The sequence below is a fragment of the Pseudonaja textilis genome, chromosome 1 (assembly GCF_049901715.1).
Source record: "Pseudonaja textilis isolate UNSWEBS1 chromosome 1, rPseTex1.2, whole genome shotgun sequence".
Taxonomy (NCBI): domain Eukaryota; kingdom Metazoa; phylum Chordata; class Lepidosauria; order Squamata; family Elapidae; genus Pseudonaja; species Pseudonaja textilis.
Genome location: NC_141990.1, coordinates 321,771,781 through 321,788,493, shown reverse-complemented (window position 1 = coordinate 321,788,493; position 16,713 = coordinate 321,771,781). Strand labels below are relative to the sequence as shown.

Below are 16,713 nucleotides of genomic sequence, written 5' to 3'. Positions count from 1 at the left end.
CATTCACAACTTCTGGAGGCAAGTTGTTCCACTGATTCATTGTTCTCACTGTCAGGAAATTTCTCCTTAGTTCTAGGTTGCTTCTCTCCTTGATTAGTTTCCATCTTTTGCTTCCTGAACTGCCTTCAGGGGCTTCGGAGAAGAGCTTGACTCCCCGTTCTTTGGGGCAGCCCCTGAGATACTGGAAGACTGCTATCATGTCACCCCTAATCCTTTTCATCAAACTAGACATACCCAATTCCAGAAACCGTTCTTCATATGTTTTATGCTCCGGTCCCCTAATCATCTTTGTTATTCTTCTCTGTACTCTTTTCTAGAGTCTCAACATCTTTTTTTACATCGTGGCGACCAAAACTGGATTCGGTATTCCAAGTGTGGCCTTAGCAAGGCATTATGAAGTGGCATTAATACATCACATATATAACATATTCAATATATGAGAACCATAGCGGTGCAGTGGGTAGAATGCAATCTTGCAGGCTAACTCTGCATTCCCACTGCCGGGAGTTCAATCCTGACCGGCTCAAGATTGACTCAGCCTTCCATCCTTCCCAGGTTGGTAAAATGAGGAGCCAGATTGTTGGAGGAAACATTCTGACTGTATAAAACCGCTTAGAGAGGGCCATGAAGCACTATGGAGCAGTATATAAGTAAGTGCTATTGCTAATAAGTACCTGAAAATCAAGTCATACTTGAGGCCCAGCATTTTAAGCTTCCAACTGCAGCCAGTATCCGCTAATAATGAATGCCAATGAAGGATTATATTTGCAACAGATATTTGAAATCGTTGCCTTTGGAACGCCAGCATTCATCTGTCTTTGCCAAGTGGAGGACAACGTCCAGCATCACAAAGTGCCATCATGCTAACTGATAAATAATGCCTATTAATTATTTTAGAGTCGTGGTGGTGCAGTGGTTAGAATGCAGTACTGCAGGTTACTTCTGCTGATCACCAGCTGCCAGCAGTTTGGGTTTCACTGGCTCAAGGCTAACCCATCCTTCCAAGGTGGGTAGAATGAGGACCCAGATTGTTGGGAGCAATATGCGGAATCTGTAAATCGCCTAGAAAGGGCTGTAAAATACTGTGAAGTGGTATACAAGTCTAAATGCTATGGCTATTTTTTAACCGACAAAAGTCCTGTAGGATTTCATCTCAACTAGTCATGAAGCATCAGCTGAGATCATGTGTAAGTCCATCCAACATTTAAACGTCCTCTCCCCAGTACGTGTGAGGTGGGCAAGATATAAGTTTTTACACAAAAAAAATGCAAATACCTTTTTCCTCTTTTGAAGATTGTTTGGGGTCTTTGGATTCCTCAGAACTAAGAACAAAAAGAAAGAAAGGAAAACTCAGTCAGGAAACGAGAGAAGAAAGGCTATTATATATAATAAGGTATTCATTAGAATACAAATACCTACCCGATTTAATCATCAATGAACCAATGAATTTAAAAAGCAGTCTTATAGTACTCAACAGTTAATCTTGGAAACAATTTTTATCAAGATTAAAATAAATAAAAAATTGCAAAACGATGTTTAACACACAAGGGAAAAAACAAAATCTAAAAGAATTTTTTTTTTTTTAGGTAGCAAAGAATTTTAGTGGGCTAGCAGGCCAAATTGAAGAAACACCTTAACCTTACTTCTTACAGACCAGGTATCTATCTACACATACTGTATATAAGTACATATAAAAAAGAAAAAAGGCAGCATTTTGTCTAGAATGGAGAAATGTAAGGTACCAGCCTGTAGTACCCATGGATTAATAAAACTGTTAAGCACTAGCAGGGATTAATTAACCCATTACTTACAGAACTGAAAGAGGGGAAGGTTGACATTCTGAGGAATCGGAGGAGAAATTAAACAGATGCAACAATAATTTTTTTAATCCCCTCCCTTCAAGGAGGATGGGGGGGGGGAGTATAATATGTTTCACTTACGGTTAGGAACCCAGTTATTTTGGGCTTTATTACTGCCTTGAAGTACTCAAAGTATATAGCTGCAGTCCTTCATTTCTGTAGTAGTCGTATTTAGCACAATGTACCTGTTTTAAGTACAGGTAGTTCTCGACTTACAACTACAACTGAGCGCAAAATTGATGTGGCTAAGTGAGACATTTCTTAAGTGAGTTTTGCCCCATTTTATGAGTTTCTTGCCACAGTTGTTAAGCGAATCACTACAACTGTTAAGTTACGGATACGGTTATTAAGTGAATCTGGCTTCCCCATTGATTTTGCTTGCCGGAAGGTTGCAAAGGGGGGCGGGGGTGTCACGCAGCACGCTGCAACTGTCATAAATGAATCAGTTGCCAAGTGTCTGGATTTTGATCACGTGATGCGGCAACTGTTGTGTGAAAAACGGTCGTAAGTCACTTTTTCCGGTGCCGTTGTAACTTTGAACCGTCACTAAAAGAATTGTTGTAAGTCGAGAACTACCTGTTCTGTAATACAACCCAAAATTGTACCACGTTGTCCTTATGATGTTCTGAATGTACAGTTAAGTTTTCTCAACACTTTAAAAAAAAAGATTTTCTTGCACTCTAACGTGTGTATGCATGCAGGTGTATGTATGTCTGTAACTATTCCTCCTTTCCTAGGTAGGCCATCTGACAGATTTCCAGAATTGTCCTGGCATTCTACCCTGTGGATCAGACGTATCCAGTCTTGATCTTGGACATGAAAAGCAAAACCAAACCAAACCATGCCACTGAGAAAAGAGGCAAAGCTCTCGATTATTGCATCTATCTAGTCTTCCTCTGTTGCGGGAAGCGTTAGCCTCTCCATCCATACAGGTTTCTAGACAGCGGCTTACCTGTTAAGTTATATCAAGGCTCACAGGATTATAAACCTGGGTATCGTACTGGCTGGTACCTTACTCTGGCTCTTTGGATGGATGCTATACTGGCACAGCAGATCAGGGATTGGCATTTTCCTTTTGTTGCTAAAACGGAGAGAAACAAACCTCGTGTTCTGATCACCACCCTCTTGGGCAGAGGACTCTCTAGTGGCAGAGGGCTCCTCCTCAACATTAGCCTTCACTTCCATCTTCTCGGCCTCTGGACTAACCACTTGGGGACCTGTGTCCGATTCCGCGGTTTCCTCACTACAGGCTTCCAGAGTTTGGACTTCTTTGCTACTCTCACCACCACCACCTCCACCTCCACTCCTGCTCTCTACCGCTAAAGAGTCCAAGTCCGGCTTGTCTTCCTCAACTGTCTGCTCGCTCGGCTCCCCTTTCGCTACCACTAAGAGCTTTGCATCGTCCTCCTCTTGGTTCTTGGCCTCAGCCGGGCCTGATTGGCTGTCTTTATCTACAAGGTCTTCGTCCGACTGGGTGCTGGCAGCCAGCGTGTCTTCCTCTTCTTCCTTTTTGCCCAGGAACGGTTCATTTGCTTCCTGCTCCTGCTCAGCTTCGGATGCTTCTTCTTTAAGGAATTCAGATTTACAAGTGTCACCCAAAATGTCGAGCATTTTCTCATTTTCTATAGATTTAACAGGAATAGAATGGCACAAGGTTTAATCACTGGGGAAACATAGCAAAGACATATGCGGAACGGGCATGGCTGCCAGTCTAACAGTATGGTTATAGCTACACAGAAACTGGAAAAAACGCTTTCGGTATATACCACATTCAAATGCCTAAAGCTAAGACATAATTTTAGAAAAATCATATGCTACGAAGGGAAAAAAAAAACCCCAACAACCCTGATCTTATCAGTTTAACAGAAAAACCTTCTGGCTCAATCCTTGAGAGTTCTTCAAGAGGTTCTTTCTTCCAGAATTCCAAGAGGCTTAAACAGAATGCATCAAGAACACACATTTCCATTTCAAACTCTGAATTTCTTTCTTTCATTTTGGTTTTAAAGCATGGTGGTCCAACAGGAAAACTGGAAGGTCTTCTGATGATGCATGAACATGTAACTCCAAGAAAGTAAATAGAATTTTTTTTTTTTTATGGAATTTCCACGTAGAACCTCTCTTCTTCCTTCTTCTCTTTAGCTTGTAACTCACAACGTTTTCCCTATGGCAACTTTTAAACTAGCTTTTCTGCTCTACTGATCATACATATCACATACTACAATCTGCTCTATAGGATTTGCCTTCATATTTGACATTAACTTTCTTCTAGTGTATCTTTGAAGCTAGAGAGGATTAAAAAAAAAAATTTTTTTTCCAGGTCTAAAAAAAAAAAAAAAAGCACTTCATAAGTGGCAGGCATGAATTCACAGAGTTGGAATCAGGATTGCATTCCAGATATTTACACACTAGAGAACTACGTGGGTTTTCTGGTATGCAATTAATTAATTAAGACAACTAGAAAGTCCAAGAACTGTCCCCTTACCTCCGCTGCACTTTTTTTAAAAAATAGAAGAAATTAACAGAAAAATACCTGGTTCTGAATGATGCTCTTCCAAATCCTGTAGCAAAAACAGGAAAGGAAAAATATTAAACGGTGAAAATAATTGCTTCTACGTTCATATTCTGATTTCAAGGTCTACCTAGAAAAAAGCCTGAGATTAAATTATTGTGATCTGCTCCTCACGCCTGATTCTTTTATGGCATATTCCACACCGAACAAGGTTATTTTGTGAAATTGGTAAGTACTTTTCAGTACTCTTGATTTTAAAATAGTTGTTAAATGTTCCAAAGATCCTAATAACAGGATTTTATAGGTATTTTTTTTAATCCACATGTACTTGAAAATTTTCAGAGATGTTTAAAAGCACAATTGCAAGAGAGGAGGGAGACAGAAAGACAACAGAACAAGCCAACAAGAGCTGAAAACCAAAAAAAGGCCAGTCATGTATTTGCGAGGCGCCCTTATATGAGTCTAATGAAGGGGGAAACAGATCACCCCAAAGAATCCGTGGTCCAGAATTACAGATGTCTTGTCGAGAAAATTAACATTCAGAATAAGTTGGGAACAATGTAACAGAAGAGAGTTGGAAGGGATCTTGCAGGTCTTCTAGTCCAACCCCATCAAGGGAAAAAATATGTAACAAAAACAAAAGTGGAATCAATGATTCAAAATTATTTCTTTGATGTGTTCAAGCCTACTCAGAGGCTGGCCAGACATTTGTTGGGGATGTTTAAATTAGAGTTCTGTTAATGAACACACGGTTGGATCCGTGATCTAATGGCTTCTTTCAAATCCTAGATTACTTTTAAAAAACCCAAATGCACCCATATGATACTTCACCTTGCATTCAACTATGAATATTTACAAAACCCTAAACCAGTGTTTCTCAACTGTGGCAACTTGAAGATGGGTAGACTTCAACTCCCAGAATTCCACAGAAACGCTGTCTGTGGAATTCTGGGAGTTGAAGTCCACCAATCTTAAAGTTGCCAAGGTTGAGAAACACTGTCATGCCCCCTTGGCATCTGAATCAGAGGAGGAAGACGGATAGCCGCCAAGGAATCGCTCCGTTGGCTGTGGAGGAAACTGGGGAAGGGCAGAGCAGGGGAGAGGTAGAACAATGGAGACAGGATTCAGAGGAAGACCAAGGCCCACCCCCTCTTCATCCTAGGGCACGCAGGGAGGAATGGAGAAGAGAGCAACGTGGGTTGCATGGCTCACAAGGGAGGAGAGGGCCCTGATTCCCTTCACAAGGCACACCTGGGGATAGAGTTTAAAGGAGAAGCAGATGGGAGGGGCATTTGTCAGGAACAAACGTTGAGTTTATCTTGTGTTGGCTGCTGTTATGAAATCCTGGCATCCTCCCAACTGATTTGATTGACTGCCTTGTTACTTCATTTCTGGAACTCCGTATCTTGCTTGGTTGGATTTATTACCTTATTTTGCCTTGTTGGATTTATAGTTTATATTTTTCAATTTACAATGTTTGAACTGGAATATTTGCAGCCAAAGGCTGGTGCAAGTTCGAGGGAGTTTTTCTTTTCTCCAGACCGGAAGGTAACCGGGTCATTGGGGGCAAAGTTGGAGCTAATAAAGGGACCTCTGCTTAATTCTCTGGCTGTGTTGCCTTTGTGCCAACGCCTCGGGTTATCACAAACACTGTCCTAAACCATTTGGAACTCTTAAAAATAGGCCAAGTTCCTGCTGCTGTTTTTAAAAGGAATAGCTAGGTTACAGTAAGTCAATACTGTAATACATGTAAGGAATCCAAATCTCAAGGGCTGAAACCAGCTCCTTGTTTAATTCCCAGAACATCACTTGATTACAGGCATTTCTTTTCCAAACACGAAGTTTCTCAGCTACCGGCTATCAAGCTTCTAGAAAAGCAAAGGGCTTTTAAATCCATTTCTGCCCATGCAAACAGTAACACAGCACCTGCGGGACAGTCTTTCTTTTGATATTTATACCTCATCTTTTTGTGTGTGTGAAAAAAGAATAGTATAGAAAAAAAGCTGAAGTCCAAAACTCAGACTGAGTCAAAACTCAATCCAAAAATTTAAGAAGTCAGAAAAAAAAAATCATAAAAATAGCCTACTGGAAGTGAAATGCTGCAAATGTCTGCCATAAGAAAGCTCTTTTAGCTATCTTGCCCAACAAAGTAGTTATGGAATTGGGAAGGATTTTATGAAGGGATTAACGCTCTCCTCAACCCCCCAGCATTCCAGTTTCACGGTATTAAAATTTATTCCCACAACCAGTAGGGTTGGGCTGGATAAAAATGGGTTGAAATCTGAACTGGAACATTGGTGTACCTGTCTTGATTTGACCCTGTAAAAATAGAATTACAGCACTGATTTGACTCTATAAAAATAGAAATACAGCAGCGCTACTCCTAAAAAAAAAGTGGGCAAGGAAAGCAAAACCACACCATAACTGCCAACTTTGAGGGATTACTGTGTCCCATTGATTAGAGACAGCCGACATAACTGCTCTTTCTTCTCGGAGAGAAAGGGCTAAAGAATTTGGGCTTGGCTTGGGAGACAAGGCTAGAAGGCAAGTTAACTTGGCCCATTACAAAAAAAAAAAGAGCTGGTTGAATGGTCACAGCACATTTCCCAAGAGGAGATCCAGCAGGTTACCTTCACTTCAGCCAAGTCAGGGGAAGCAGCCTCTAACTGGTCATCAAGTTCGTCACCATTCTCCTGACAGGATAAATAACAAAGGGGTAGGTGCCTTTCAAAAGCCCATCATCTTTTTTAGAGGCAAAATCCATCAAACAGCAACTCACTGAAGAAGTAACAAATTTCACTGACACATTTATCTAGTACAAAGTGTCGTTTCCCAGTGACACTCAGCCTATGTAAAGTCAGAGGAGTCCTGTGAACATTCCAACTGCTGAAGGGAAGGCATCAGAAATAACATAGGACTGAGGAGAAAAAAAAAGGGGGGGGGTATGCAGCTGATCTTTGCATTTATTATACCCTGCAGAAAAACTATGCCCACGTTAAAATACAGGGGACTGAATTTCATTCATTCATTCATTCATTCATTCATTCATCAATCAGTCAGTCAGTCAGTCAGTCAGCTAGTTACAGGTCCTTGACTTACAACAGCTCATTTAAAATGACCATTCAAAATTAAAACGGCAGCATTAGAAAAAAAAATTACTTATGACTATTTTTTCACACTTAGAACTCCTGCAGAATCCCCATAATCATGTGATCAAAATTTGGATGCTTGGCAACTGACACGTATTTATGATGGGATCATGTATTGCAACCTTTTGCAACCTTTTAACAAGCAAAGTCAAAGGGAAAGCCAGATTCACTTAACAACCGGGTCGCTAACGTGTCAGCTGTGGCGATTCACTCAACAACGGTCGTAAAATGGAGCAAAAACTTACTCAACAAATGTCTTACTGAACAACAGAAACTCTGGACTCAATTATATGGTTGCAAGTCAAAGACTACCTGTAGTTAGTTATAAAACTTACCACAAGGGGACTCTGGGTGTCTTACAATCATACAAGATAAACATCTATCTATATATAGACAGATATGTTAATACAAGCCAAATGCTATCATCCAATTAAAGATGGGGAAGGGGGCAGGATGGGGGGGGAAGGTGGGGTCAGTTGTTAAATAGAACCACCCCCACACCCCCCCACTGTGATGCTTCTCCATTGGAGCCCCAAGCTAATTGGCAGAGCTTTATACTGGTTTTGAGCAGTCAGCCTTAATCTTTGCAAACACATCTCTGGCACGATATAAATAATTAAATATGATCTACCTCACTTTCCATCAGCTGCTCTGGAAGTTCTTTCATTTCCATATCAATGTTGTCTTTATCAGGATCCAGAATGCTTTCAGAGCGGTAGTCATCGCCACAGTCCACGGCACTGCTGTTATCTATTTCAGCTTCATCCAGCACGCTGATGTCCATCATGTCGATATCCTGCAAGTTGTCTGAGCTTGCTTCAGCATCCTTCTATAGTTGAGGCAGAATGAGAAGAAAAAGGGAAACTAATTCTTACAATGACTTGAAACAAACTTTTAAAAGAAGCAATGCATTTTTCTTCCCCCCCCCCACCCCATACCTGTCCATCTCTGGAATTCTCTTCCAATCCATTGTCCTCGCCCCCTTCTTCTTCTGATTTACGCCCTAAAAGAATAAAGCTTTAATATACTGCTAGAAAGTTTAACAACAAAATCGGCAATTCTCAAAATCAGAATACTCAAGTCTAAACCAGTGATAACTCGCCTTTATTTACAGAGGAGTAAAATAAGTTGCCAACTTCATTGTTAAGAAAAAAAAAACCAAGAATTTTTAAATACTCCAAGCCTGTTTTATATCACACACCAATGTAGCATCCGAATGAAACTTTTATTGCCAGATAATGTTAATTTCATTATGTAGCCCAAGTGCAAATAAGTGCCTATAGTTTAGCAAAATATATTAAGGTCCAGAACACTGAAGAGTAAAAACTGTGCTCCAAAATACAGATTCTGAACATTGCTACTTTGAAACAAAAAATATGCATTAAGAATACAGATTCTGAACACCGCTACCTTGAAGCAAAAAACATGCATTAAGAATTTTTTTACTATGATTACTTTAAAGAAAAGAATGCAAATGGAAGTTGGTTGACCACTGTTTCCTAATGCAGAATTCTTGCACAATTATCATCACTGACTTTAAAGGAAAAAAACAAGGGATTCTACAGTTTAGCTATGCTAACAGCAAATTCTGGTGATGAATGCTAAAGTAACTAGACCCAAGATGGAGCTGCTAAGAAAGTGAACTGCAAGCTCTCATTAACCCAGAAATGGAAGAATCATAAAAAGCAATCTTCTAAAAATATCAAAGGACGTCACAATTCCCCAATTACTCAGAAGATAAAATATGTCCAAGAACCATGAATTAAAATGTCAAGTAGAGAAAAAAATGATTTCTGTTAGCGGCAAGAATGTACGACAAAGCCAAACAGTGGTGCAGATTCGACTTATTTATCTAGCATCAAGCTGCATGTTTTTTTTTTAATGACCTGCAGGTTTGCAATCTGAACATATAGAGTATATGCACACGTGTAATTCCATTTTAATGAAAGACAGTTTTGTACCTTTCAAAGATCTTTTGGGAGTCCTCTTGCTAGTGTTTTCTGAGGCCATGGGAACCTCATCAGGATTTCCTCCTTCTTCTTCAATGGCCTGTCAGGAGGAAACAGTGTGAGATTTTACAGTAAGAGCAACTGGTTTCTGAATTGCCACCCCCGCCCCCCAAAAAAGGCAGCCTTCTCTGCTTAATATCTCCAAACATTTTCCTCTGTTCAGTGGATAGATATCCCAACCTATCTCCATTTTGCTTCTCTTCTCTTATAGTCTGCTTTAATCTTTTCTTTTCATTTTCCCGTGTTAACTCTTCATTCTTCTCCCTACTAACATTATCTAAATCTTCTCTTCCCCTAAACTACGGTACCTCAATTATTTCTGCCAGGTCACCTTTTTCTTATTGTGATACTCCCACCTCTGCTTAAGATATATGCTTTCCATTTGCCTTTTTGACTTCCCTTAATTTTCCCCTCATATTGCCATAACTGCTTTCCATGACGTTTTAGAAAAGCAGGATATACTTTCCAAACAAGCAAATAACTTTATTGTAAAATCTAATATTGTAGTTCCTAACCTTTTATTCACTGTGGAGTCCCTTTAAATTCCTTGGACCCCCCAAGACCTAACTCAAGATTTAAGTCAAAACATTTCATCAAGCTTTCCGCATACCCCCCGTCATGGCTCCCCAGGAGTCCGGAGACCACAGGCTGCGTACCCTTGGACTAATAATTTCTCCCTTCTATGTTTCATCTTACCCCATTTTTGTTACCCGTTTGTTATTGTTCATCAAACCCTCACCCTTGCTTATTGTTGCTAGAATCTTATTATTCCTTTTCTGAACTTCAATTCCAGCCATCATTTCCCACATAAATTATTTCTAGTCCTACCTTTCTCATTTCCCTCACTTAGCAGTCCCTTCTCCTCCACAGAATGCTCTGGCTTTCCTTCTCCCTTTCCAGTTCCAGTCACATTTTCCATTTATATCTTCACTGTCAATAATTTGCCTCCTTCATCTCATAACCTTATTCTGCTGAATCTGACCAAACACCCAACGAGACAACAGCAATCACATTCATATTAACAATTGCTGTTCCACAAGGATATATTATTAAAAGGAGAGATAAATAGCTACCGAAAGCAACAGGATCAGAATATATTTAAACTACAGCAAAACAAGCATCAAATAGAGCATACATTTTTATTCATTCCATTCCCTTTAGGATCCATTCTTGCTATTGTTACTTATTGCTGTTGCTAATTTCAACCACCATTCTTGGTTGCCAGTGTTTCCTATGGATTTAGAAATATCGTACTCTGAAATTAGTATTCAGTGATGACAGAATGCTTCTGATTCTGGAAGCTAATGAATGGTAGGTTTTGAAACCTTCATATGAATGATAATATCTTTTTTAAGAATTCAGGAAGCCTATGCCTTAGGTTACTAGACTCTTAGTTGTTCCTCTTAGCCTTTTCCTCCATGAATTTCACGATACCAGAATGCAAATTCACCCACCAAAATTAAATGATGCAAAACTAAAGGCTGAGAATCAGGCCCAAATTCACAGAAATTAAGGCTGTCACAATGGAGAGCATAACCACTTCCAAATGCCAGTTGCTGAAACTAGGAGCTAGAAAACGCCAAACATTTGTATCCTACTGGTAGTCTTCCCAGAGGCTGCAAAAAACAGGATACCAGACAACAAGAGCATTTTGCTTGATCCAGCTGATCTCTCCTTAGGGAGATTTATCGTGATTACAAAATTGGTCTCCTATAGGCACTGCCAATCCTACCATACATCATTAACTGCTAGGAACAAGAGAAGGCTATGTCCCAACGGTCTTTGTCAAGAGGCAACTGGACTTTCCAGTTTTTTCTTTGGAGACATTTCCTTTAGCATCTCAACCAAGAAGGACTCTGACTGGATGGTGGGGAATGGACTCAGGCGACTAAGATAACTTCCAGGCGGCCTCAACAACTCACTCAAAGGACACAAATGACCAGCTGTCTGCAATGAGCATAAATCCTTCTGTTCCCCACTGTCTAGTCAGAGCTGAAGAAGCTTCTTGGATGAGAAATGAAAAGTCTTCAAAGAAAAAAATCCAAAAGTTCAGATGCCTCTTGAAAACAAAAAGCAGCTTTGGGACAGCCATGATCTGGATGACTGGGAATCTCCACAGACATTAAGAGAAGGCTATGAAGCACAGGGCTTTCCAACAGAGTAAAGGGTGCTGAACCAAAAGGCCTTGTGTCCATTTGTCCATTCCCACTGAGCTCTCCCCACCCATCTTGACTTCCCTTCAAATCACTTCCCTCTTTTGATTTCAGCACCTCATCCAGACCCACCGATTTTGGGTTAGATGCTAACCATCATTCTCAGCGGAAAAGGCTGAGGAGTGGAGATGCAGCCCCTCTTCGGAAGATAAGGCTAGCTCAAACCCGGTCCTGCTGTGGATTCAAATCTTAGCGTCCCTTAAACCTGGCTGACAGGTGGTGTAATCTCTCATCTCTGGAAGACCAGCAAGTTGGGGCAAGGCTGCCTTGATCCTGCCCTCCAGGTAGAATGAGCTCAACCTCAGAAAAGTGGCTAATAATGGGAATTGTACCAAAGTTACGTTTGGGACAACCATTACCTGGATGACAGGTATTTCTATAGACAACAGGAGTTGTAGTCCACTCTGTAGAGGACCATCAAGTATTGTGAGGCTGCCAGAGTCCTTCCCTCCAGTGAGACAAGGCTTCAGTTCCCACCATCCTCCCAGCTGGTACCTGGGAACTGTAATCTGTCCTGTCTGGAAGGCTTCTTTAAATCCTTCTTTCCAAAGACAGGACTTCAATTCTTATCCCCCACCAAGGCTGTCTGATGGGAGTTGTATTCTATGGAAGGCTGCCTTAAATCCTGCCCTCCAGAGACAGCATTTCAATCCCCATCATCCCCAAGCCTGGCTGATAAGAGTTGTAATCCCTGGAAGGCTGCCTTAAATTCTGCTGCGCAGAGGCAACTTTCAACCCCCATCATCCCTAAGGCTAGACCTGTAATCTGTGGAAGGCTGCCTTAAATTTGTCCTCCCTCCAGTCAGCATTTCAAACCCCATCATCCCCGAGGCTGGCTGATGGGAGTTGTAATCCCTGGAAGGCTGCTTCCAGAGACAGCATTTCAACTCCAATCATCCCCAAAGCTGGTTGATGGGAGTTGTAATCCCTGGAAGGCTGCATCCAGAGACAGCATTTCAACTCCCATCATTCCCAAAGCTGGCTGATGGGAGTTGTAATCCCTGGAAGGCTGCTTCCAGAGACAGCATTTCAACTCCAATCATCCCCAAAGCTGGTTGATGGGAGTTGTAATCCCTGGAAGGCTGCATCCAGAGACAGCATTTCAACTCCCATCATCCCCGAGGCTGGCTGATGGGAGTTGTAATCCCTGGAAGGCGGTTTCCACAGAGACAGCATTTTAACTCCCATCATCCCCAAGCCTGGCTGATGGGAGTTGTAATCCTGGAAGGCTGCCTTAAATTCTGCTACCCAGAGGCAGAACTCCCATCATCCTCCCCAAGGCTGGTTGATGGGACCTGTAATCTGCGGAAGGCTGCCTTAATTTTTCCTTCCTCCAGTCAGCATTTCAAACCCCATCATCCCCGAGGCTGGCTGATGGGAGTTGTAATCCCTGGAAGGCGGTTTCCACAGAGACAGCATTTTAACTCTCCCATCATCCCCGAGGCTGGCTGATGGGGAGCTGTAATCCCCGGAAGGCTGCCTCCAGTGAGCCCCCGCTTCATGGCGCTGCCGGGATAGGCCTCATAGTCCTCGGCCCCGACCTCCCCCGCGCGGCGACCGGGAAGCTCACGCTCTGCAGCCGCTCCAGGAGGACGCTCTTGTTGCCGCCGGTGTCCAGGTTGCGGCGCTTCAGCTCGGCCCGGAGATCGATCACCCGCAGGTCGCTCAGGCGCCGCCTCGGGGTCGAGGTCGCGGGACTCGTCCCGGAGCCGCCCGCTGAAGGAGCCGCGAGCCCCGCCGCTGTTGTTGCCGCCGCCGCCGCCGCCGCCTCGTCTTCGCCAACGGGCCCGGCCGGCCCTTGCGCCTCCTCCGCCATCCGCGAGAGCTTCCAGGCGCCGCTTTTCCTCACATGAAGCGACCGAAACGAATCGCGGGGCAAAAATCACGGCGTCGGAGCAAAAAAGCTATATGGCTTTCCTTGTTTTGTGTTTTGTTTTCCTAGCCGCGGCGCCCCCCTCTACGACCCGGTTCTTTCTCCCCCTCAGACAAAATGGCGGGAAGGCCTAGCACCGAGAGACAAGCACGGCCTCGGGAGAGGGGGGGCGCTGAAACTGCGCCTGCGCGAGAGGAAAGGAGGGGGGAAGAGATGACTGAGGAGAAGAGGAACAGCCTGCGCACGCGCGGCAGGCCGAAACTCGCTGGGCTTCGCGGAGCCGCGAAGAGTGTGTGCTCGCGCCCCGGGAGGGAGGGAGGGCGCGGGAGGGAAGACGGCGCGCACGCGCGAGCGAGAACGGGCCGTTTCTTTTTGCGACCCTTCTACCCCTTTAAACTATAGAGCTAAGAGAGTTAGAGCAGAGTGTCCCTATCCTGGCTGGGGAATTCTGGGAGTTGAAGTCCACATGCTTTAAAGTTGCCCAGTTGCAGAAACAATGAATTCAAAGGACTGAACCTCCACATTTCTTGCGGTGGGGGTTTTTCATTTAGCGACCGCTCAAATTTATAACGGCACTGAAAAAAAATGACTTATGACTGTTTTTCACAGGGCCGTTGCAGCATCCCCAAGGTCACTTGATTTACATTTGGATGCTTGGTGACTGCTTCATATTTATGACGGTCGCAGTGTCCTGGGGTCATGTGATCCCCTTTTGCGACCTTCTGACAGGCAGAGTCCTTGGGGATGCCAGATTCACCTGACAACTGTGGCCATTTTGCAAAGGCTGCAAAATGAGGCGAAGCTCACTTAACAACCGTCTCGCCTCCCAACATAAATGTTGAGCTCAGTTGTGGTCATAAGTCAAGGACCACCTGAACTTTGGAGTGCCAGGATTTCAGAATCTCCTAAAGGCTTTTTCTATTTTATTCGTTTAAATGTCTATATGGAGATTTTTAGTTATCCAGGTCATGGTTGTCCCAAAGGTGCTTTTTTCAAGTGGCAACTGGACTTTCTGGTTTTTTTCTTTGAAGACGTTTCACTCTTCATCCAAGAAGCTTCTTCAGCTGTGACTGGATGGTGGGGGGGTTGGAAGGATTTATACTCCTTGCAGGCTGCTGGTCGTTTGCATTCTTTTACAGTCTTTGAGGCCACTTGGAGGTTTATCTGTGTCATCAGTAGTTTATTTTATTTATTTGTTATTTATTTATTCATGTATTATATCCAATTGCTGTCCATCTCACCGCAAGCTGACTGGGCGGTTTACAATGTTAAAAAAAAATAAAGTAATACAGCAACATTTTTACAATAAGAATAAGTTTACTGATTTATTTTTGGAGGGAGACTCGCCATCAGGATATTTTGTTTTGTAGCTCCCCCCTCCTCATTACACTGATCTTTTTATTGGATGTTGTGTTCCACTTAAAACAGTGGTCCCCAACTTTGGTGGCTTGGCAGCTCAGCGGGGTGTGTGGGGGGAGAGGGGAACTGGGCTGGTGCGCGCACAGCTCAAGTTACATAACGCCAACATGCATGCATGCACAGCTAGACTTGCGCAAGTTGATCTGCGTATGCACAGGTGCCGGCTTGCCTCTCATCCAAGTTGAGCTGAGCACGCACATGTGCACGTCGGCACACCACTTGCATAACCCGGTTGTGAATAGATGATGGCCTGGAGTTGGGGACCTCTAACTCAAAATTTCAAAATGAAAAGGTTGGAAGGCACCGTCATGTGTGACTCTTATTGTGTTGTTAATCAAAAACAATGAAAAAGTTCTTAACCGGGTGTGTCCTTCACCAAAATAGGATCTCTTAGGAGCCCTGGTGGCGCTGTGGTTAGAATGTAGCATTGCAGGTTGAGTCTGCCCAATGCCAGCAGTTCGATCCTGACAGGGCTCAATGTTGACTCAGCCTTCCATCCTTCCGAGGTCAGTAAAATGAGGACCCAGATTTTTGGAGGGGGGGGGGAAGAGGCTGACTCTGTTAACCGCTTAGAGAGGGCTGTAAAATATTGTGTATTTAAGTCTATGTGGTATTGCTATTAATAATATTAGTTTCTTCTACCACTGGGACCACTTTGGTCTTTACTTCCCACAGAATCCCCAGTTCCTCCTTCAGGCCCTGATACTTCTCCCTGAGGTTGCTGTCACTTGGCATGGCTGCATCTGGCACTAGTGATAGTGATGTAGTTGATATCAATAGGTCTGCCTGCCCATCTGCCCATCCATCTATCCATCCATCCATTCATTCATCCATCCATCCACCATTCAACTTAGAATACAGCCTTGCAGGCTAACTGCATTCCCACTGCCAGGAGTTCAATCCTGACTGGCTCAAGGTTGACTCAGCCTTCCATCCTTCCGAGAGAACCCAGATTGTTGGGGAAAACATGCTGACTCTGTAAACCGCTAAGAGGGGGCTGTAAAGCACTCTGAATTGGTAGACTGCTTCGAGTGTTACTGCTATAGTGCCAGGTGCTATCTGAGGTAGAAGGTGAGAAAAATCACTTTATATGAATGAATGAATGAAGATGGTGGCAGTGTGAGGAGCTCTGGCAGGCACAGGCAGCACCAGGTGACAAGCCCTCTAATCCCTGTGGGTCCAGCCGGCGAAGTGGAAAGTCTAATGCCCGAGACTTGTCAGCAAGCCAGAAAAGAGCTCCATTCCACAGTAAATGCTCAATTCAAAAGTACTCGGCGATTTCCTATTCCTCCCATCCTTGACCAGCATGCCAGAAAAGAGCTCATTCCTCGGGAAGCGCTCTATTCAAAAGCGCTTAACGATCTGCAATTCGACCCATCCTTACTAGAAGGTAAGGCGGTGGACCTCGTCAGTACCGGGGGCTATATAATCATCCTTGCAGGGCAGTGAGATGGTGAGATTCATCCAATCCTTGCAGGGCGGTGAGCACCAGGAGCTGTAAGTCGATCTTCAGACATTTGCAGCAGACCGCTTCCACCCCTGCCGCCCCTCCTTCCCTCTTCCCCAAATTGCTAATCCAGACTCCCTCTTTAAAAGGACAGTAACTAAACTCCTGTGAAGATTGGAAGCAATTTTGTGATAGAAGCAGAAGTATATTGAAGCAAGGAGGGAATGCTCATTAC

General features: G+C 43.4%; 1 protein-coding gene across 2 annotated transcripts in view; it reads right to left on the bottom strand.

Annotated features, from left to right (window-relative positions):
• Positions 1 to 13,769, bottom strand: part of LOC113435353 (scaffold attachment factor B1-like) — a 34,025-nt gene extending 20,256 nt beyond the window's left edge. For both annotated transcript variants that reach the window (XM_087922656.1, XM_087922655.1), the window contains exons 1-8: positions 13,310 to 13,769; positions 9,479 to 9,566; positions 8,456 to 8,520; positions 8,149 to 8,346; positions 6,999 to 7,061; positions 4,390 to 4,417; positions 2,962 to 3,481; positions 1,276 to 1,322 (exon numbers count right to left, since the gene is read on the bottom strand). In XM_087922656.1, coding sequence (XP_087778782.1) covers positions 1,276 to 1,322; positions 2,962 to 3,481; positions 4,390 to 4,417; positions 6,999 to 7,061; positions 8,149 to 8,346; positions 8,456 to 8,520; positions 9,479 to 9,566; positions 13,310 to 13,555 — 1,255 coding nt within the window. In that variant the 5' untranslated portion in view covers positions 13,556 to 13,769. The remainder of the gene's footprint in view (positions 1 to 1,275; positions 1,323 to 2,961; positions 3,482 to 4,389; positions 4,418 to 6,998; positions 7,062 to 8,148; positions 8,347 to 8,455; positions 8,521 to 9,478; positions 9,567 to 13,309) is intronic.
• Positions 13,770 to 16,713: the final 2,944 nt, after the last annotated feature.